Source organism: Pelophylax lessonae (assembly GCF_965119305.1).
Source record: "Pelophylax lessonae genome assembly, chromosome: 8".
In the NCBI taxonomy this organism is placed as follows: Eukaryota; Metazoa; Chordata; class Amphibia; order Anura; family Ranidae; genus Pelophylax; species Pelophylax lessonae.
Genome location: NC_138775.1, coordinates 268331595 through 268354150, shown reverse-complemented (window position 1 = coordinate 268354150; position 22556 = coordinate 268331595). Strand labels below are relative to the sequence as shown.

The 22556-nt window shown below is 43.6% G+C and overlaps 1 protein-coding gene across 4 annotated transcripts in view; it reads right to left on the bottom strand.

The window, feature by feature from the left end:
• Nucleotides 1–22556, bottom strand: part of NEGR1 (neuronal growth regulator 1) — an 846722-nt gene that overhangs the window by 493041 nt on the left and 331125 nt on the right. For all 4 annotated transcript variants that reach the window (XM_082264787.1, XM_082264788.1, XM_082264789.1 and 1 more), the window contains exon 2: nt 15552–15784. In XM_082264787.1, the coding sequence (XP_082120913.1) occupies nt 15552–15784 (233 nt within the window). The remainder of the gene's footprint in view (nt 1–15551; nt 15785–22556) is intronic.

The window sequence follows — 22556 nt, the reverse complement described above, 5'->3', positions numbered from 1 at the left end:
CGGACGGAGACCAGGACTCGGCGGGAGTCGGCACTTCAGAGAGACCGGATCCAGACCAGGCCGTAGGCGCAGCGTGAGGAGGTCATCTGGAACCAGTCAGCAGCCCGGTAAGTGAGTCCTCCTCCTCCTCATGCCTATTCCATCACCTGTCCTGTGCCATTATTATACCATCTGTGCCATGCCATACCATCTGTGCCATGCCATACCATCTGTGCCATGCCATTCCATCTGTGCCATGCCTGTACCATCTGTGCCATGCCATAACATCTGTGCCATGCCTGTACCATCTGTGCCATGCCTGTACCATCTGTGCCATGCCATACCATCTGTGCAATGCCTGTACCATCTGTGCCATGCCATACCATCTGTGCCATGCCTGTACCATCTGTGCCATGCCATACCATCTGTGCCATGCCATACCATCTGTGCCATACAATACCATCTGTGCTATGCCTGTACCATCTGTGCCATGCCATACCACCTGTGCCATGCCATACCATCTGTGCCATGCCATACCATCTGTGCCATGTCTGTACCATCTGTGCCATGCCATACCATCTGTGCCATGCCATACCATCTGTGCCATGCCATACCATCTGTGCTATGCCTGTACCATCTGTGCCATGCCATACCACCTGTGCCATGCCATACCATCTGTGCCATGCCTGTACCATCTGTGCCATGCCATACCATCTGTGCTATGCCTGTACCATCTGTGCCATGCCATACCATCTGTGCCATGCCATACCATCTGTGCCATGCCTGTACCATCACTTGTGCCATGCCTTTTCCCTCACTTGTGCCATGCCTATTCCATCACTTGTGCCATGCCTATTCCATCACCTGTGCCATGCCTATTCCATCACTTGTGCCATGCCTATTCCATCACTTGTGCCATGCCTATTCCATCACTTGTGCCATGCCTATACCATCACTTGTGCCATGCCTATTCCATCACCTGTGCCATGCCTATTCCATCACCTGTGCCATGCCTATTCCATCACTTGTGCCATGCCTATTCCATCACTTGTGCCATGCCTATTCCATCACTTGTGCCATGCCTGTACCATCACTTGTGCCATGCCTATTCCATCACTTGTGCCATGCCTATCCCATCACTTGTGCCATGGCTACAACTGAATACAAACCTGATTTGCAAAAGATTACTGGAAACAAAAGATGCCAGAAATCCCACTGAGATTATCATCCCATCATTTCAACAAGGTAACAAAAAACACCTGACTGAGCATGTTATATTATGTGTTTAATATATTATTGTTAAAGTTATATGCTTTTGTGTGAGTGTTTGTCTGTTTTGGCAGGTCACTGCGTGGTGTGGCTCTCTGACTCTCACAGTTTAAAATTTTGGCTCCTTTTGTCGAACTTGTTCGCCACCCCTGGATTAGGTAGTCAGTTTCTTTTCTCCCCAAGACCAGGGGTCTCCAAACTTTCTAAATAAATGCATAGGTGTGAACCAGACCTAAGACTGGGATGCCATTAAAGTTCATGGGCGTGTAAAGGCAGGCGTCCCCAGGGGCAGACTGGCAACATTCGCCCAGGGGGCAAGTACAAACCAGAGGCCCATGGTGCAGCGACCTGGCCCTCCTCCCACTCTCCCTCTTCCTGGCCTCCATTCCAGGCTGAAGCTCCACTCCAGGTACTCTCTACCCACTGGCCAATCTCCGGGCTGGCCAGGGGAGGAGAGTCTCCAGTTGTACATGGAACCGGCCTCTGCTCAGACAGTTTACACCATCCATGCTGGAGGGGAGGCCGCGCTCTGTCCTTGTATTCATCCCACATTCAGTAGGTCAATGGTGGTAAATTTTTACTTCTCTTCACCAGGAATTCGTTAGGCATGTCTTTGGCAGAAGTGGTGCAGCCTTTTTAGGGGGCATCAGAGCGGCCCGGAGTCCTCCCCTGGGCGTCCCAATACTTTTGACAGTGTAGTGTATAGGTAAATTCCTGGAGCTCTATAAGTACCTGTAATAAATACATCCTGCACACTGATTTTGCATTCAGTGTCTGTTTATGACTGTGAGATCAAAGAAACTATTATCTTTCTATCTCTCCTATATACAGAGTTGTTTTTAAAGTCTTGCTGGGTTTTAGAACCATGTCTAGACACTGCTGCAAGTTTAATAATGAATATAATCAATGCATGAAAATGAGATTTATAAATAAGTAAAACACATAAAATGTGTTACAGCAGTTAAAAAAATAACATCAGAAAAATACCAAAAAGTAAAAAAATAAAAAATAAAATAGATGTTTTAGCAAAGGAAAAAGGGTGTACAAACCCCACACCTGAAATGTTATCTAATAATTTATGGCAGGGAGAGATCACATCTTGCGGAGCTCTTCAGCCTCTGATCTAGATAATGCATATATTTAGTGAAGAGCTGGGGGATCGGTAGCAGGGTGCGGTGCTGAATTTCCCCGCTCTGTCATTTCTCATCAGTTCAAGCAGGAGAGATAAATGTTATATGGAGGAAGAAGGTGTTATTTTCACAATTATACAGACCATGGGGCGACTGTAGGATGCTGCTTGCCGTGACTTCAAAAAACAGCACGGGCTGCAGAATGGCAAAAAAATATTCCTGAGGTTTTGTGGCTCATCCTCAGCAAGAAAAAACTGACGCGTTTTAAGGGTTACCTGAGCATGGTCCCAGACTACACCAGGCTAACTCTTTGGTTGCTAAAAGCAGCATGTTAAAATACAAAAGATGGGAAATGTAATAAGGATCGAACTATATCGTTGTCTATGGGCCGATACAAATACCTATTTTCCGGCCACCCTTCAGGACGATAGCCGATATTAGTGCCGATATTCTGTATATTTAAAGTTTTTATTTATACACTGTCCTTTAACATTTTTTTTTTTGATCACTTTTATTGCTGTCACAAAGATTGTAAACATCCCTTTTGACAGTAATAGGCAGTGACATGTACTCTTTATGGAGGGATCTGGGGTCTGTAAGACCCCAAACCCCTCCATTGCACTTAAAAGCATTCAAAACGCCAAGTTTAGCTGTTTTGAATGCTGTAATTATTTTTTAAATCTGGCGCCTTTAAGGCTCCAGTAACCAGAAGTGATGTCATGATATCGCTTCAGAGTTACTACATCAGAGACCCGATCAGAGCTGATTCCGGCTTTCTTTAGGTCTTCAGACAGCCAGTGGAAGTGCTGGCTGGTCGCTCGGGTCTCCCGGTGGGACGGGAGACCAGGGCAAAGTGGTGGAAGGCAGCGGGAGAGGGTAGGACGTCCCCTCCCGCTGCTTGTAATAACAGCAGAGAGGCTTCTTAGCCGCATCATTTGTTATCATCAGGGTTACTACATCAGAGACCTGATCAGAACTGATTCCGGCTTTGTTCGGGTCTTCAGACAGCCAGTGGAAGTGCTGGCTGGTCGCTCAGGTCTTCCGGTGAGATGGGAGACCCGGGCGGAGTGGTGGAAGGCAGCGGGAGAGGGTAGGACGTCCCCTCCCGCTGCTTGTAATAACGGCCGAGCAGCTTCTTAGCCACATCAGTTGTTATCACAAGAAAGCCGACTGCCAGCTCTACAAAACGGTACCAGGGTGATGCCTATAGATGCAGGCATCACTCAGGTACGACCACTTGAAGCAATATCGGCAAGTTTGTGACCGATACCAATACTTCAAAAAAAGTGACTATCGGCCCCCAATAATCGGCCCCACCGATAATCAGTCGATCCCTAAAATATAATTATGGATGCACAAAGACTGTAAACCAGCCTCTTAGCACTGCCTATGCCAGTTATTAGAAATACTCTGACCTTGAACATGCAGGGCAACGTGATAAAGTTTCTGCAAAGGGCACTCCTATACCTCCCAACTTTTAAACTTGAGAATGAGGGACACTTGAGAAGGTAGAGACCTGTGACACACTTAGCGTGTCACAGCTTTGGGAGGGGAGAGAAATTGTGCTAGAAGGTGTGGTGGGAGGGATAGATATGTGCTGGGGGGGAGGGGCACTTTCAAAGGGGATTGAACTTGGGCTAGAAGGTGGGGGGATTATATATGTGCTGGGGAGGGGGCACTTTGGAAGGGTGCTTAGAAGGTGGGGTGGACAGATATGTGTTGGGGGAGGTGGGGGTGATTATGGAGGGGAGAGAACTTGTGATAGAAGATGGGGTGAGGGTGGATATGTGCTAGGTGGTGGGCATTGGGAAGGGAATGAACTTGTGCTAGAAGGAGGGGTGTGGGGAGTGGATTTGTGCAGGGGGTTGGGCGCTTCAGGAGTGGAATGGACTTGTGCTAGAAGGTGGGGTGGATATGTGCTAGGTGGGAGGCATTGGGAAGGGAATGAACTTGTGCTAGAAAGCGGGGTGATGTGGATATGTGCTAGGTCGGGGGGCATTGGGAAGGGAATGGACTTGTGCTAGAAAGTGGGGTGGTGGGGTGGATATGTGCTAGGTCGGGGGCATTGGGAAGGGAATGGACTTGTGCTAGGAGGGGTGTGGGGTGGATATGTGCTAGGTCGGGGGCATTGGGAAGGGAATGGACTTGTGCTAGAAGGAGGGGTGTGGGTCGGATATGTGCTGGGGGGGAGGGGCACTTTCAAAGGGGATTGAACTTGGGCTAGAAGGTGGGGGGATTATATATGTGCTGGGGAGGGGGCACTTTGGAAGGGTGCTTAGAAGGTGGGGTGGACAGATATGTGTTGGGGGAGGTGGGGGTGATTATGGAGGGGAGAGAACTTGTGATAGAAGATGGGGTGAGGGTGGATATGTGCTAGGTGGTGGGCATTGGGAGTGGAATGGACTTGTGCTAGAAGGTGGGGTGGATATGTGCTAGGTGGGAGGCATTGGGAAGGGAATGAACTTGTGCTAGAAAGCGGGGTGATGTGGATATGTGCTAGGTCGGGGGGCATTGGGAAGGGAATGGACTTGTGCTAGAAAGTGGGGTGGTGGGGTGGATATGTGCTAGGTCGGGGGCATTGGGAAGGGAATGGACTTGTGCTAGAAGGAGGGGTGTGGGGTGGATATGTGCTAGGTCGGGGGCATTGGGAAGGGAATGGACTTGTGCTAGAAGGAGGGGTGTGGGGTGGATATGTGCTAGGTCGGGGGCATTGGGAAGGGAATGGACTTGTGCTAGAAAGTGGGGTGGTGGGGTGGATATGTGCTAGGTCGGGGGCATTGGGAAGGGAATGGACTTATGCTAGAAGGAGGGGTGGATATGTGCTAGGTCGGGGGCATTGGGAAGGGAATGGACTTGTGCTAGAAAGTGGGGTGGTGGGGTGGATATGTGCTAGGTCGGGGGCATTGGGAAGGGAATGGATTGTGCTAGAAGGAGGGGTGTGGGGTGGATATGTGCTGGGGGGATGCTTTGGGGGGGGGGGGGCTGCCTGCCTTGCATAGAGAAGCACAGAGACCCGGTGATTATGTCATTAGGTCTAAAACAAGTTATGTAACGAAAACAGGTATCAAAACATTTCATCGGCATGTCCATAAGGGGAATGGGAAGAACCAGAGAAGGTAAAACACAAGCAGATTAAACTTCAGCTTTAACAATATACAGCTGCATCTCCAATTAGATTGTCCTCAGGATGTCTTTTGGAAACAACATTTAAATAGTGTGATTTCATCTGTCACTGGCACGCAGCTTACCTGATATATAACAATATCTTAAGTTTAGCCGTGGTAAATCCTATTGGAAGCCAGGCCTGGGTAACCTCATTATAACAATCTCTGCAGCTCAGTCCGAGAGAAAAGGCACATCCTGCGTTCCTGCCAGCGCTTCTTAATTGGCTGTGCGTGCCAGCGCTGGTTGCCAGGCATGCCAGATCTTTTAAAAACAGATAAATTGTTTGTAGGAAAAAATATGATGTTGGATCTGCTGTGTTTTCATCATTACCGGATGAGCAGAAAATAACAACAAATTGTAACATGTAAAGAAATAAACAGCGCTAATAATGGCGCATAATCTTGTTCACACATCGGGGATAAAGAAGAGGAATAAACAATCCCTACATAAATCATAAAGTTTTCATTCCATTAAAATGCACGGCGGTGGGCCTACATAACAACCAAAGTTGCACTTTGAGTTTAAAGCTGAACTCCGAGAACAAAAACTCTCATTTATATATTTTCCTTAATAGTCAAAAAGGATATAAATCCAATTTTTGTTCAAACATTGCCCTTGAAACTCAGGGTGAGGCTTGTGTCTGCCGCCCCTTCACCCTTCTTTTTGGATGCTGGTAATCAATTTAATAATAATTATATTTTTTATTTTTTATTTATTTTTTTATTTTATTTATTTATTTATTTATTTATGTATTTATATTTTTTTTTGTTTGAACCATTCATTATTTTTATACATGTTTTCTTTCATTTGTTTAGATTTTTAGATCTCTTTGCATTATACTCTTGAAGAAGCAGATAGGGTTCCGTGAAACGCGTCAGTATGCCAAGTGGTTTTATTCAACATGTCTATATCAATCATGTATTTATTTTTTATATATATTATCATGTAATTGTATTATGTATTTACGGGATCTATCAAGAATTGTTATATGCCAGTATATTTTTACTTCATTCGGGAATTTTTTTTTTTTTGCATTTATTTTTGCTGTATTGTTCTATTTCTCTAACCAACTTGTTAACATGTGTACTCTATATATCTACTTTGGTAAAGTGGTTGGCCTCTCTCGAAGTCCCGTGACCTCCTATACTGTATATCTTTTTTTGTAAATTCAGGTATTACTTTGTATTACACTTGTTGCTTCCCAATCCTAATCTGAAACTTTTCACATCAATTTAAAAATCATTTTTTTTAAATAGAAAATTACTTAGAATCCCCAAACATTATATATATTTTTAAAGCAGAGGCCCTAGAGAATAAAATGTTTTATGTCAGATTGTATTTGCGCAGCAGTTTTTCGAATGCAATATTTTTTTGGAAAAAGTACACTTTAATTCATTTTAATGCAAAAAAACACAATATAATACCCAATTGTTTGTTAAAATATAAAAGATGATGTTATGCCAGGTAAATAGATACCTAACATGCCACACTTTAAAACTGCGCACACTTGTGGTATGGCGACAAACTACGGTACTTAATAATCTCCATAGGTGACACTTTAAAAGCCTTTACAGGTTACCAGTTTAGAATTACACAGGAGGTCTGGTGCTGGCGTGAACACCGTTTACATGGGTGTTTGCCTTGCACGGGGGGGTGGGGGGGGACAGGAACACTTTCATTTTTTTTAAATTTTATTTACATTTTTTTTTTTATCAACTTTATCAACATCCCTTGTGATTGCATGGGCCATGAGAGGTCCATTTTACTGAGGCATCTGAAGGTCTATTAGACCCCAGATCTCTCCTCTGTCCTTAAAAGCATCTTACCGGATCAGTTTTGTCAGATTCTTTCACTGGCCTGGTTACATTCGACCGAAACCTGAAGTGACAAAATCCTCAGCTTACAGTTTCTTAGACCATAGAGGTGATTGGAGAAGTTCCAGTCCTCGGTCATTTCTATGGTAAGCCATAGCTCTGAGCGCCTCATTGGGACCGACAACTCCAACTCGCCAAAATCTCCAATCACGTCTTTTCCGTTGACTCTCCAGCAGCAATAATTGGAGATTTCGATGAGTTGGTGTTTTCACAGAACAACGGCAGCGTGAACACTACAATATACAAACAGTTGGCTGACACAAGAATGGGCAAGGAGAAAAAAAGTTGTCACCACGTGTGAGGCCACCATGTTGTTGGTTAGTAGCGGCCAGACTTATGTTGGCCATACACGCACAGAATTTCGGCCGAAAATTGTTGTTTTAGGAAAGATCATTCGAAAATCGGGCCATTAGTGAACACAAGTTTACCGACGATTTTGATCATGTGCCCGGCTAATGTCGATGGATCCATAGCGAAAACTTTTATTGTTTCTACAAAAGTTTTTATGTGTATGGTAAAATTGAAATGAAAATAATATTCTGACTCATATTGTGCATGTTATTGAACGATCATTATGATCATGAAAACGATTATGTAAAAGAGTTTATTCTGTAAGTTAGTGGCCAACTTGCTTTCAACCGACAAATAATCGTTCAGTCTGCAAATGGCCGAAATTCTGTGCGTGTATGGCCAGCATAAGAATGTCCACCCATTATATCATATACCCTAGTGTACATGCTGCCAGTGTTCTGTGAAAACACCAACTCGTGGAAATCTCCAATTATTGCTGCTGGAGAGTAACTGGAAGTGACGTGGTTGGAGCTTTTGGCAGAACACCGGGTTCATGACTGATGCTGCAGCCATGGCCGCAATAAAATCACTTCAACTAGAGGACGTATAGGTCTGTCCATTTGAGGAAACTGGATAAAGTAATGGTGACATCATCAATATGTTTTGCATAGGCTGCCCTGCAGAAAACTACAAGAGAGGGTGGAGACAAGACCAGTCACCCTGAACAAAGAGAGGGAGCAGCAGTGGGTGGTCTTTATTACAGGAAGCTCCAGCACAGAGGGAAAGTCTCACACTGCACTACTGCACAGATTTTGGAAAAAAATACATAAAGCACATCAAGATTTAATAGAAATACACATGACTATTGTATTTAGACAATATTTGCTGATCCCGGAATTCAACTTTAAGAATTCCTCCAGGCAAAAGATGAAAATTCTCTTTCGTTCACTTGCATCTTTCTGTAAAACTGACCTTTGTTCATGCTTTATCCTCCTCTCCCCAGTATATATCATATACTCATCCTTCCTTCACTCCCCTGATGATTCAGAGCCAGGAGTCAAGGGAAATGCTTGGGTCACCAGTTTGAGAGGGAGGGCATGGGCAGAGGAGCAGCACCTTTCACTGGTTATGTGGAATCATAAGGCTTGAAGGCCTTCATCTTGAGTGAGAGACCTCTGACCTTGCATTCTGTTTGCTTGCTGGGCCTTTGGAGTTACAGATACCCTCAGATAAGAAGGGTAAATGCTCTATCAGTGTATTGGTCCCAACGCTGGCATGTTCCACTGGCCAGTTGAGTAGGAGTAGAGAGGGCCTCTTGCTTATAGTTAGGTCTTTTGCCCAGAAACAAGCCATCTTATTGCCAATTGTGTTGTAGACATTCCGACTTTGCATTTGTTTGATTCCCCCTTTCCTTTTACAGGGCCTTCATCTGTTAATCTAATGCTGACCAATGTACATGACTTTCCACAGAGGAGATGGAGGAACATCAATTCCCTGATATCCTCTATAACTAATGAACCCGTAGGCGACAAGGATTTTGTCACCTCTAGGCAGGAGCTAACCAAGCATGATCTGCGCTTAGTTAGTTGCTTTGGTGGTCAGGGGAGACTGCTGATGTTTCAATAAAGAGTACCTGTCACCTTCCCAAAGCTATCACTAGGAGGGCTTGTTAGTCCTCTTGTGATGGTTTCTGCTGCCATAACCCCGGTATTTAGCGTCAAAGGACCGACGTAAGGATAGGTTTCTTGGGACCTGCTCTGATGTTGGAGAGAGAAACCTTGGTCTTAGGATCTTTTTCCTCTTCCCAACTGAGGATCTCTCTTCAAGAGAGACCTCATCAACTACTTGGAGGACCAGCTTTGGCAGGCCCCTTAGGACTTCACACTTTTTATTTTCAGTCATTTTTCATGAACACTTTCACTGTACATGTGTTTTGTTATTATTATTATTTATTTCAGGTACTTCATATAGCGCTGTCAATTTACGCAGCGCTTTACATATACATTGCACATTCACATCAGTGCCTGCCCTCAAGGAGCTTACAATCTAAGGTCCCTAGTTCTTTTTTTTTAATGCACAGAAACTGTGGGTGCAGGTTTGTTGGGGGTCTGCCCTGATGTTGGAGAGAGAATCTGTGACCTTCAGGCATTCTTTCTCCTCACCAACTACTTGGAGGACCAGCTATGGCAGAGGTCCACCTGGTTTCAGCCTAGGTAAACCATAGAGTGCCTTGCCCCTGTCATGAGCCTTACGGCCCAGGGGGGTTAAGGAAATGAGAACCTTCCTCTTCATAGGTTGGTCCAATACTGTACCCTTGTGCACTTTTTTTTTCACTGGGGATCAACTCAACCCCCTACCACACAGCTACGAAAAAAAAAATCATCATATATTCCCAAAATAGGAGGATTATACCCAGTGGTGTATTTTGGTTTTGTGCTGCCCTAGGCATGACTAAAATTGGGTGCCCCCCCCCCTCTAAGTAAATTTGCCCCTCTCCTTCCTTTTTAACGGATGTGACTCCCTCCAAAATTGAAGGACTACAAGTCCAAGCATTAACCCCTGAGATCTCACGAGGGGGGGGTGAGAGGGGGTGGGAGAGAGAGAGAGGGGGGTGGGTGAGGGAGTAAGAGAGAGAGGGGGGATGAGAGGGAGAGAGAGGGGGGATGAGAGAGAGAGAGGGTGGGTGGGTGAGAGAGAGAGAGAGGAGGGGGGATGAGAGTGTGAGAGAGAGGGGGATGAGAGAGACAGAGAGTGGGTGAGTGAGAGAGAGAGAGGAGGGGGGTGAGAGTGAGAGGGAGTGAGTGTGAGAGAAGGAGACAGAGAGGGGGGGTGTGAGAGAGGCACCTCTAGCAACCAGTGGCCAATAGAGTCTCAGGTGGAGGGGGGGCAGCTTTTTTGCTGCCCCCCCTGCAAAGTGCCGCCCTAGGCCTGGGCCTTGTCGGCCTAGGCCAAAATACAGCACTGATTATACCTCATTTCAGGGCAGTGAGTGAAGCCATGCAAATTATTCCTTTACACCCCAATAGCCAGATGCACATCCTGAAAAGCTTATAGTGCAAATATAGTCTAATACTATAAAGCCATTTATTCCAAACTGCATACAGTTGTTTCAGGCTTGTTGGTCATCTTCAGTGCAGTATATGGAAATCATAGCTTCTATGAAGTAGGGTTTGGGACCCAATGAGACAGTATATAGAACCACTGTGTTGGGGGCAGACTTCTGATTGTGCCCTCCCTTTCTGTCTCCCCCCCCCCTCTTCTGTTTCTCCAGGCAAAACAAAAAAATCTGTCAGGATAGTGAGCTGGGGAAGTTGGGGGATGCCCATCCCTCTATCTATCTTGTGATAAATTAACCTGGAAGTTCTGAACAGAAAGTTCCCAGGTAGAAGAATTGGGTAAAGCAGTGATTGAGGACATTGTGTCCTCAGTTAGTGTTTTCTGAGAATAGGGGAGGTATTGGGGTTCACAAGACTCCTGATGCCTCTATAAAGGTTACATTTGACAGTAATAAAGTTAAGTGATAGTAAACACATGCTATTTAATTTACATTGTCCGTTCTATTTCTGTAAATGGATGATGGCTCTGTAATTATTTTAAGAAAAAAACATCTAAGGATCTTTTTCCCAATAGATATACAGCTGTCACATGATCCAAGCTGTCTGCAGGGAAACATAAGCAGGAGGAGCGTCTAGTCCTCTGCTGCTGGTCACATGTTCAAAATAAAAAATATTAAAAATAAAACCTTTGGAATACAGAGTAAACATAAATAATTAATATCAATAAACTGTTTTAAATTGTCAAACAAATATATATTTGAAATCAAATCATGTGCGAAACTGCCCATACCTTGTCTCTGCAAACAGGCTTCCACCAATCCCTACGTTAGAAGGAAAGAAGCCGCACTTCCGGTTGTAGATGTGAAGTATTAAAATCCAGTTTTATTGATATCCAAAGAATAAAAGCATACAAAACAAATCCACAATAGCCAGAGACATGGGGAAAAATGCACAGCGGTTCATGCGTTTCACGGAAACGTCCGCTTAGTCGTAACCACGACTAACGTACGACTAAGCGGACGTTTCCGTGAAATGCATCAACCGCTGTGCATTTTTCCCCATGTCTCTGGCTATTGTGGATTTGTTTTGTATGCTTTTATTCTTTGGATATCAATAAAACTGGATTTTAATACTTCACATCTACAACCGGAAGTGCGGCTTCTTTCCTTCTAACGTTGCTATTGCCTGGATTGCGGATCCTTGCCTGCACCTGTGTTGGATGTTTGTGGGATTGCTTTCTCACCGGAGCGGTTCTCTCTCTCCTTGATCAATTACTTCCACCAATCCCTAGCCAAACTGTTGATAGCTTGCCTCTGCAAACAGGCTTCCTCCAATCACGAGCCTTATGTAACTGACATCAGCTGATGCTGAACAAACCAATTAAAACACATTCCGTTGGAGGTGGAGAGCGTGTAGGCAGTGCTCAGATGCGTTAGGGACCGGTAATGTCGCAGTGTTCTAAGCTCATACGTGTGATGCATAATATCATAGTGCTGGTCTGTAAATGATACCTAATTTCTAAAGAAAAATGTGTTCTGTTTTATGTATAAAATATTAATTTTGGGTTGAAAAAATGGGGGTCGTCTTGTGCATGGGGTATCTTATACACTGAAAAATACGGTAATTTTTGTCTAGAGCTCTGCTTTAGCGATGTATAAATGAACTTGTAGCCTGCAGGTAAGGGTAGGGTTAAGTTCTTGCATCATCTGAGGAGTTGGTTTAGGGTAGGATGAAGCCCCACGCCAAAGACAAACATACCATGCAAAACATTTCACAAAAGATATATTTTTTTTTGTTACATAGGAATTAAATACCGCCTGAAATTAAAAGCCTGCACTAGCTTACAACCCGCTGAGACTCAGTGGGATGCGAATTTACAATACAACTTCCTGTAAAATGCCACTTGTAAGCAGCAAGTACTATTTTGTCATAGACCAAATCTTCCTTTTTAACCGTCTCATTAAAACCGTATAGCGTTACAGGAAACTTTTCTAACTAAGTAAAACTTTCAAAGTTTGAAATTATACCCTCCAGATATTACAGCTAATGATGAAATAAATCATTAAGTAACTCTGCTGGAAGACGGTGTTAAACATAGCAACACAGGATATTGATGGCACATAAAGACCGGCAGGTCCATCCAGCCTGCCCAGCTTATTTATTAATAGGCTAGCCTCAGGGCTCTTTTACACGACACTGGATTAAACTCACGGGACAAGCTAAAGTATGAATTTCGTATAGATCCCAGGGTCAGTTAAAGGGTCAGTCCACCCAATAATGATTTTTTTGTTTATGGGTGGACTTAATGGAGTGGAATCAAGGCAGGGTGCCTTGTGCCTCTCTACAAAAAAAGGAAGGAAGAGGAACAGCTCTCACCATATTAAAAGCCTTGGAACAATTTATTGAGTCATCCAACAGACTACTCCAATATTCAAACTATTGAATGCGTTTCACTTGGTCAAGAGCTTACTTAGGGATGCAAGCTCCTTGCAAAGTGATGTGCGTTGGAGGGTTAGTACATCGGATGGAGTAGTCTGTTTGTTGGATGACTCAATAAATTGTTCCAAGGCTTTTAATATGTTGAAAAATTCACGTGAACTAATAGGCCAGTGGTTCTCAACTCCGGTCCTCAGGATCCACTAACAGGCCAGATTTTAAGTATTACATTGGGGAGATGCAGACTAGAATACTGCAATCACTGAGCAGCAAATGATATAACCTGTGATGTATTTCAGTTATCTTGCAAACCTGGCCTGTTAGTGGGTCCTGAGGACAGGAGTTGAGAACCACTGTATCATCTATAGTAGCATAGTTAAAAAAGAAGAAAGTGAATTTGGATTTTAAGGGCCACAAAAGGAGGGGTGCTTGCAATTATATAAAATGTAAAAATGTATTTAATTCAAGAGATAAAAAATCAAATACATGAGATAAGACAATCAATAATAAAAAAATATTCCAAATAGGAATATACGTGAATGTACAGAATCCAAACACGTAGTGAAGGTCTTCAAAGCCAACTTTTAATATGGTGAGCGGTTCCTCTTCCTACCTTTTTTGGAGCCTTTGTAAAGATTTAAAGTGATTGTAAAGTCTTGTTTTTTGTTTTTTTGTTTTTTTCTATTAAATTACATGTTTAATAACAAACATGTTAAACTTACCTGCTCTGTGCAGTGGTTTTGCACAGAGCAGCCTTGATCCTCCACTTCTCGCGTCCTTGGCTGGAGCTCCTGGTCCCTCCCTCCTGTTGAGTGCCCCCACAAGAAGCAGCTTGCTATGGGGGCACCAGAGCCGAGCAGCAGCTCTGTGTATCCATTAAGACAGGGAGCCGCGGTTTGGCCCCATCTCCTCTCTCTCCTCATTGGCTGAGTTTGATTGACAACAGCGGGAGCTAATGGCGCAGCTGCTGTGTCTCAGCCGATCAGGAGGGAGAGTCCCGGACTGACGAGGCACTCGTAGACATTGCTGGATGTAGAGGGGGCTCAGGTAAGTATTAGTGAGGCTGGAGGGGGTTGCTGTTCACAGAAGGCTTTTTATCCTAATGCATAGAATGCATTAGGACAGTGGTGGCTGGTGCTCAAAATTTTTGGGGGGCGCAAACAGAAAAATGTAATAGGCATTGCTTTGCGGCTTTAATGCAGTGACCAGCATACATGCCCCCTTTTAATGCAGTGACCAGCGTACATTCCCCCAATGCAGAGATCAGCGTGCGTGCCCCCAATGCAGTGACCAGCATACATTGTCACACAATGGGTGGGCTCGGGGCGCACTGCTCCACCCTTTGCATCACCCTATTAGAGCCTCTGGCTCTAATCAGGTGATTTAAAGAAAAAAAAACCATTAAGCTCCATGCGTCCGGTGTCCCTGCATGCCGATTAGGGGGCCGGACGCATGGATGGGGGGGGCGGCGCCCCTGCGCCCTCAATAGACTGGCCGCCACTGCATTAGGATAAAAAACCTTCTTCCTTTACAACCACTTTAAGGCCCGTACACATGATAAGAAGATCGGAAAATTTAGTATGATGAACGATCGGCCAACTTTCTGATTGTTCGTATAGTGCTTTCAACAGCCAATTCCGACTTTTTGGATGACTAAACCTGAAGGTGCAGGCTAGAAAAATTCATGTGCGTGTAAAGACAGGTGTTCCAATACTTTTGACAATATAGTGTATTACTGTGTATTCTTTGATGTATTTAGCACATTATTTAATATAACAATTTTAATTGTTTATTAGAGCACTGATATTTGTTTTGATGCTACCTTATTTAATCACTTAAGGACCAGGGCTATTTCTAACACATGTTGTTTACATGTTAAAAAGACTCAGGAGAATAAAATGGTGGTCATTGCAATATTTTTTGTCACACGGTATTAGTGCAGTTATCTTTCAAAGACAATTTTTTTGGAAAAAATACACTTCACTAAACTTAAAAAAAACTAAACAGTAAAGTTAGCCCAATTTTTTTGTATAAAACTTACAGGGGTTGTAACCCTCCCTTACTCTATCCAAAATGAAAAAAAAAAAGAAAAGTTTTGTCTATAGTTCTACTTTAAGGACTCTTGAGATTATCTTTCCCATGGATTTTTTCATTTGGGAGGCCCCTTCTTTGTGGATAAGCCCCTCCCCCCCCAAGGGAGGCCAAGGTCAATCCAGCACCTCGCATTGACTTTTTCCTAAATATTTTGAAAGCTACCTTCACCCCAAGACCAAAGTTTTGGATCCCTTGTTAAGACAACATACTTTATGTTAATATTAGCTACTACACGGAGAGACCTGTAGAACGCATACCTTGAACGATGAGATGAACTTGCACTGTCCTCGGATTGTGTTCGGTTTGTACTGAGCATGTATAGGGTCCATCGTCTGAAATTTCCACTTTTTGTATCCGCAGATTATAATCCTTTTTGCTTGATGCTGAGATTGAAACTCTGGGGTCCACTGACCACTTGTCGTTCCCCGCAAATATAATACTGGAACGGTTCAACCAGGCTCCTTTAGATGCTCCATCCTCCAGTATACACCTGTGGACAATTAAATAAGATCAATTGAGATTACATTCATACTACTAATAGTGCTGATAAAGCTTCTCATGAAACACAAAAAAGCAAAAAAACAAAAACAAACAAAACACGTAATAGCATCTTAAACAACATACCAGTCAAAATAAAAGAAAAAAGAAAAGTAAAAAATGTTTTAAGAGCTACCGTACGACAGCCACTAAAATGTTTTTGGTCCAATCTTTGGTTTAATCAACATCAAAGATTCTTGCTTTATTCCAAGGTCAGTGCTCCCAATTTGTTCTTTTTAGCTTGAAATGACCTCTTTAAGGAGTCTCGGCTTTTCTCCCAGATACCTAATGTTCTATCTTTCTGCATTGCCTAAATAAAATAGTGCCAGAGATTGTTGATCAGAGTAAAATCAAATTGCCCTAGGGTAGTGATAGCGAACCTTGGCACCCCAGATGTTTTGGAACTACATTTCCCATGATGTTCATCTACACTGCAGAGTGCATGAGCATCATGGGAAATGTAGTTCCAAAACATCTGGGGTGCCAAGGTTCGCCATCACCGATCTAGGGGATCTGGGAGGCCTTTTTCTCCCCTGGTGGAGCAAAATAGACCATGCTTTAAAGCTGAATTCCAGGAATTAGGCTACTTTGTAAAAACTGCAGGGATACCATAAGTTAAAGCATTTGTTATCCCAACACTTCATATTCCTGATATGTGCTGGCTGTACCATGTACCATGGCTGTACCATGTACTTGTATGAGAAAGTCCCTGGTGTTCTTGCCAGTCCCTCTGCTTTCCTAATAACTGACCACACTAGGCAGGAGAGCACACCATGGTCAGTTCTGTAGCTATGCTGGGAACTCAGCCTGCTCTCCTCCAATGATCAGACTTGTCCTGACACAACCCCCCTGCACAGCCTTTCACTGGGAAGCACAGTGTGCTGCTGCTTCTCCTCCCCCAACTCTTAAGCAGCTGAGAACAGAGGGGATGTGATCACTTATAAAAAGGGGGAAACAGGTATTTATAAAGTTATTTTTTTTTATATATCTCTACACAAATGTTTTGCCTTTCATTTCTATTTTAAACTTAACAAATTATTTTACAAGGTGATCATTTACAATCACTTGGAGTCTAAAGAGGTGTCTGCCACCGTAGACTTATTGTTATTATTCACATCTGACAGGTTTATTGTGTTCCAGGGAGATACCTTCCAAAGCTCGAATGCTACTCGCTGTGGTCTCAGTTCCTTCAAGAGCAGAGTCGCTATAACCGCTATGCCCACCCCTCCCCTCCTCCTGTCCAATCACAGAAGCCATTGTATTAAGTGAACAAAATACAAAGGCTTCTCTAAATAAGCAGCAGAGAGAGCGCAATAAACACATAACCCAGATAAGTTCTGAGGGTGACATGCACCTAATTGGACTTAACTCACCTTTTGTCTCCAAACCTACCCACCTCCGAGCACCGTTCCTTGTTTTTTCACCCTATCCATCTCCCAGTACTGCCCCTTTTAGAGAATACAGAACCAAGTATTATTTTGAGGTGCTAAGAAATTTGCATGGAATGTGTTAATAACAATAAAGCAATAAATTATATCCTCCTACAGCCAGCAACAATAGACATCTTGATATTTCATAAATTCAGTGCTGGAGGTGCGCGGGAGTGACGTCATCACAGCTCCGGCCACTCACAGCGCCGGAGCCGCTGAACCCGGAAGAGACGCCGAGGGAAGATGTCAGCTGCCTCAGCGGTATCCGGGCAACCGTGTCAGGGCTTTGTTCTAAGGTAACTATTTCATAATCAGCTAGTATGTGATGCATACTAGCTCATTATGCCTTTGTCCTGCAGGGTTTGTTTTGTTTTGTTTTTTTTTGAGGATACAACCACTTTAAGGACTGAAACTTTTGTTTTGTAGGAAAAAAATGGAGCTTCAGGTTTCCTCAATGCTGACTATATGCGTACAAGTCTGGACATTGGTCTAATCACATGACTGATGGGCTGACCAGAATTCAGTCTTGTTTATCATCCCCTTCAGTAGAAAAATGTGACCAAATTCCTTGGCCTTTAGCACTGAAGGGAGCCTGAAGTGGGATATCCTTCACCCCCCAAAAGCATTTTAATACTATTACTTATTATGTATCCATTGCAGCAAGTCTTAGGCCCCTTTCACACGGGAGTTCCGTATGTCCGTATATCACCCCATCCGTTTGCGGATGATATACGGACATAATGCATGTCAATGGCATTGCAGATGTCTGCGGATGACCATCCGCTGACATCCGATTTGCATCCTTTCAGTTCTGTTCCATTTTTTGGAACGGAACAGAACCCTATTTTTTCTTCCGTCTAAAAAATGGAAAGGACGCAAAATCGGATGTCAGCAGATGGTCATCCGCTGACATCCGCAATCACATAGACTTACATTATGTCAGTATATCATCCGCAAACGGATGGGATGATATGCGGACATACGGACCAGATGACACAAATGTGAAAAAAAAAAAGTGCCGGAGCGGATCGCAATACGGTCCACTCCGTGTGAAAGGGGCCTAAGTGTTATGTTAACACTTGCTTATAGGTACCCATTATTAAAGTAGAATTTAATTGCAATGTTGAAATAAATTGATGCTTATAATATTAGCTGCCAAATTGTTTATATTTTTGTTTATCTCCTTTTCTGATCCAGACATTACTACTAGACACCTTAGCTAGCTTAGTAACCTTGCTTTTCTCCATCCCAGTTAAGCCATTCATTTTGGTCACCAGTCTGCTGAATGGAGACTTCTCTAAGTGGCAGTATGGTCACAATCTCCACCTTTTGCAATCATAGCATGCCTTGTATTCATTGAAAAAATACAAGGCCTTCTATGAATGGCGGTGGCGCTAAACGAGTGACCCCCCCCCCCCCCCTTGTGTTTGTGTGTTTGGTCTGCAGAGGGAAAGCCATTGGCATGGATTCCAAGCAGGACCTAAAAGATCAATTACAGATATCACTGTAGTAATGCCAACTCCTTCAGTGATTTCCAGCTTCCCAAGCTGCCCATCAGGTATGAGATATGTATACTATTATTGTGCCAAGCTGAGCCATGTATAAATAATTCCAGGAGTTCAGCATTACCATACCAAATAAAAAAAAGTTATTGTAATTATATATAATTTTATATCTGCTTAGAGTTTAGATTTAACCATATACATAAAGTAGGGCTGTCATGCTTGTTTTCTATTAAGAGCTAAAAAGGGAAAAAAGTTCATAAATATGAATATTCCAGATAAGAAAAACGAAACCATTATTTAGGACAACACAATGTCCTGTTTAAATGCTTTAGCATTTTCAGTTTAATCTTGAAAAATAATAAATGGGTTCTGACTGTGAATAAAAGAGTAATCTTGTGCATACAGGTACTTAATATATTTGTTTAATAAAAAAAAAATGAAAAAATGAGAAATAAAATACATGGAAATATGTATAACAATTAGGCTTACTTTAAAATAATACTTAACTTTGCTTTCTGTTTAATGGCCTATAACTGCATCAAACATTCCTGAAATTAGATGTATGAGTTATTTATTTTAATTTGCACATCTGAAATGTATTTATTTTTTTTCAAAATAATTAGAGTCAGATCAGTCAGGGAATGTTCATGTTAGTAAACAAGGCTAACTGAACAGTCTCCACTCCATCCTTTCTCATCTTGAGGCTGCATTCACATGTCAGCTTATAATCGCAGGCAGAACCGCCGCGGTTCCGCCCGCGATTCGGAGATTTATTGCAAATCGCGGGACGCCTAGCGTTGCCCGTTGATTTGCAATAGCCCCCCAAACGCCGAGCGATGTTGCCGCGATTTAGGCCCGCCGAATCGCGGCAACATCGCGCAAACAAAATCGCGGGACGCAATACGCTCCAAAGAAGCTCTTGTACTTTTTTGGAGCGTATTGCGTCCCGCGATTTTGTTTGCGCGATGTTGCCGCGATTCGGCGGGCGTAAATCACGGCAACATCGCTCGGCGTTTGGGGGGCTATTGCAAATCAACGGGCAACGCTAGGCGTCCCGCGATTTGCAATAAATCTCCGAATCGCGGGCGGAACCGCGGCGGTTCTGCCCGCGATTATAAGCTGACATGTGAATGCAGCCTGAGTGCCGGTTTACACCAACGCGGCATGACTTCAGGGGCGACCTGTGAAGTCGCGTGCAGCGCGACTTGCACGGACTTCACAGAATGAATGTCTATGCAAGTCGCTTCAGGTCGCCCCGAAGTAGTACAGGAACCTTTTTCTAAGTCGGAGCGACTTGTGTCGCTCCTATTAGAACGGTTCTTGTACCACACAATGGGACCGCGTCGGACCGCGACTTGTCAGGCTGACAAGTCGCCTGACAAGTCGTATTAGTCTGAATGGGCTCTAAAACTCCAGTGTTCCTCCAGACTTTGCTATCGGTTCCTTGAACAGGTAGCAGCAGAATAAAGATTTCTGCCTGCCTGGTTTTGGCACTGATTGTATTCAGTAGAGTTAGTTGCATGGGATTGGTGGAGGGGGGTTCTCCATCTAACCAAAATGTAAGGGGCCTTTTTCCCCACTGTCCACCAATGTGAAGGGCTCCTTCTCCTGACCACCAATGTAAGGGGCATTCCTCTCTTTGACAAAGATTTAACGAAAATTTCTTCCACTAACCACTAATGTAAGGAGGCACCTTTTCATTGACCTCAAATGAAAGAGGGCACCTTTACACTGACTACTAATCAAATAGAGATTCTTCTACTAGCCACTAATGTAAAGTAAGCATCTCTACTGACCACCAATGTAAGGAGACACTTCTACTGGCCACCAATGTAAAGAGGCACTTCTCTACTTGCTAACAATGTCAGGGAGTGCTTCATTACCACTGACCACCAATCTAACAAGGCATTCCTTCACTAACTACCGATCTAAGGAGGCCCTTCATGACAGACCACCAATGTGAGGGGGCGTTTCTTCGTGAACCAATAATTTAAGGGGGCTTTTCTCCACTGACCATCAATGTAAGGACCCCTTCTTCACTGATCAATAATGTATGGAGGCCCATCTTCACTGACCACCAATGTAAGGGAGCATTTCTCCACTGACAATCAATGTATAGACCCTTCTCCATTGACCATCAATGTATGGTGCTCTTCTTCACTGACCATCAATGTAAGGGAGCATTTCTCCACTGACAATCAATGTATAGGCCCTTCTCCATTGACCATCAAGGTATGGGCCTTTCTTCACTAACCATCAATGTATGGGGACCCTTCTACACTGTCCATCAATATAAGGGGCTCTCTTCTCCACTAACTGATAATGTAAGTGGGCGCTTCTCTCACAAATACAGGAAAGAAGGGAGATTCAAAAAGAATGCTCACCAGAATAGGAGGTGATGGACAATGTTCTAACGGGGATGCCTGCTATGATGAAAAAATGTCTTAGAGGGTATTCCCCTCTCTTTAGGGAGATTCCCACTTCCTCGTAGATCTTGGTTGTCCCTAATTTAGAACCAAATCCCTCTGTCTCTCTTTTCGCCTCAGTTGTCCCTCATTTTTAGTCTGCATGGTCCTCTGCAAAAACATGTATATTTTACTTATCAGAATCATTTTGACTGTGCTATACCTTTCCTCCCACCTGTAATTGATTGCATTTTATGCTTACTACTTATTTCTGGTCTCTCTAACAAGGGCATGACTGGTAACTGTACATTGTCTACAGATTTTGAGCTTAAATATTTTTTCTCTTTATAATGTGACAAGATTGGGAGGTACAGTGGGTACGGAAAGTATTCAGACCCCCTTAAATTTTTCACTCTTTGTTATATTGCAGCCATTTGCTAAAATCATTTAAGTTCATTCTTCTTCCTCATGAATGTACACATAGCACCCCATACTGACAGAAAAACACAGAATTGTTGACATTGTTGCAGATTTATTAAAAAATAAAAACTGAAATATCACATGGTCCTAAGTATTCAGACCCTTTGCTGTGACACTCATATATTTAACTCAGGTGCTTTCCATTTCTTCTGATCATCCTTGAGATGGTTCTACACCTTCATTTGAGTCCAGCTGTGTTTGATTATACTGATTGGACTTGATTAGGAAAGCCACACACCTGTCTATATAAGACCTTCCAGATCACAATGCATGTCAGAGCAAATGAGAATCATGAGGTCAAAGGAACTGCCTGAAGAGCTCAGAGACAGAATTGTGGCAAGGCACAGATCTGGCCAAGGTTACAAAAAGATTTCTGCTGCACTTAAGGTTCCTAAGAGCACAGTGGCCTCCATAATCCTCAAATGGAAGACGTTTGGGACGACCAGAACCCTTCCTAGAGCTGGCCGTCTGGCCAAACTGAGCTATCGGGGGAGAAGAGCCTTGGTGAGAGAGGTAAAGAAGAACCCAAAGATCACTGTGGCTGAGCTCCAGAGATGCAGTCAGGAGATGGGAGAAAGTTGTAGAAAGTCAACCATCACTGCAGCCCTCCAACAGTCGGGGCTTTATGGCAGAGTGGCCCGACGGAAGCCTCTCCTCAGTGTAAGACACATGAAAGCCCGCATGGAGTTTGCTAAAAAAACACCTGAAGGACTCCGAGATGGTGAGAAATAAGATTCTCTGGTCTGATGAGACCAAAATAGAACTTTTTGGCCTTAATTCTAAGCGGTATGTGTGGAGAAAACCAGGCACTGCTCATCACCTGTCCAATACAGTCCCAACAGTGAAGCATGGTGGTGGCAGCATCATGCTGTGGGGGTGTTTTTCAGCTGCAGGGACGGGACGAC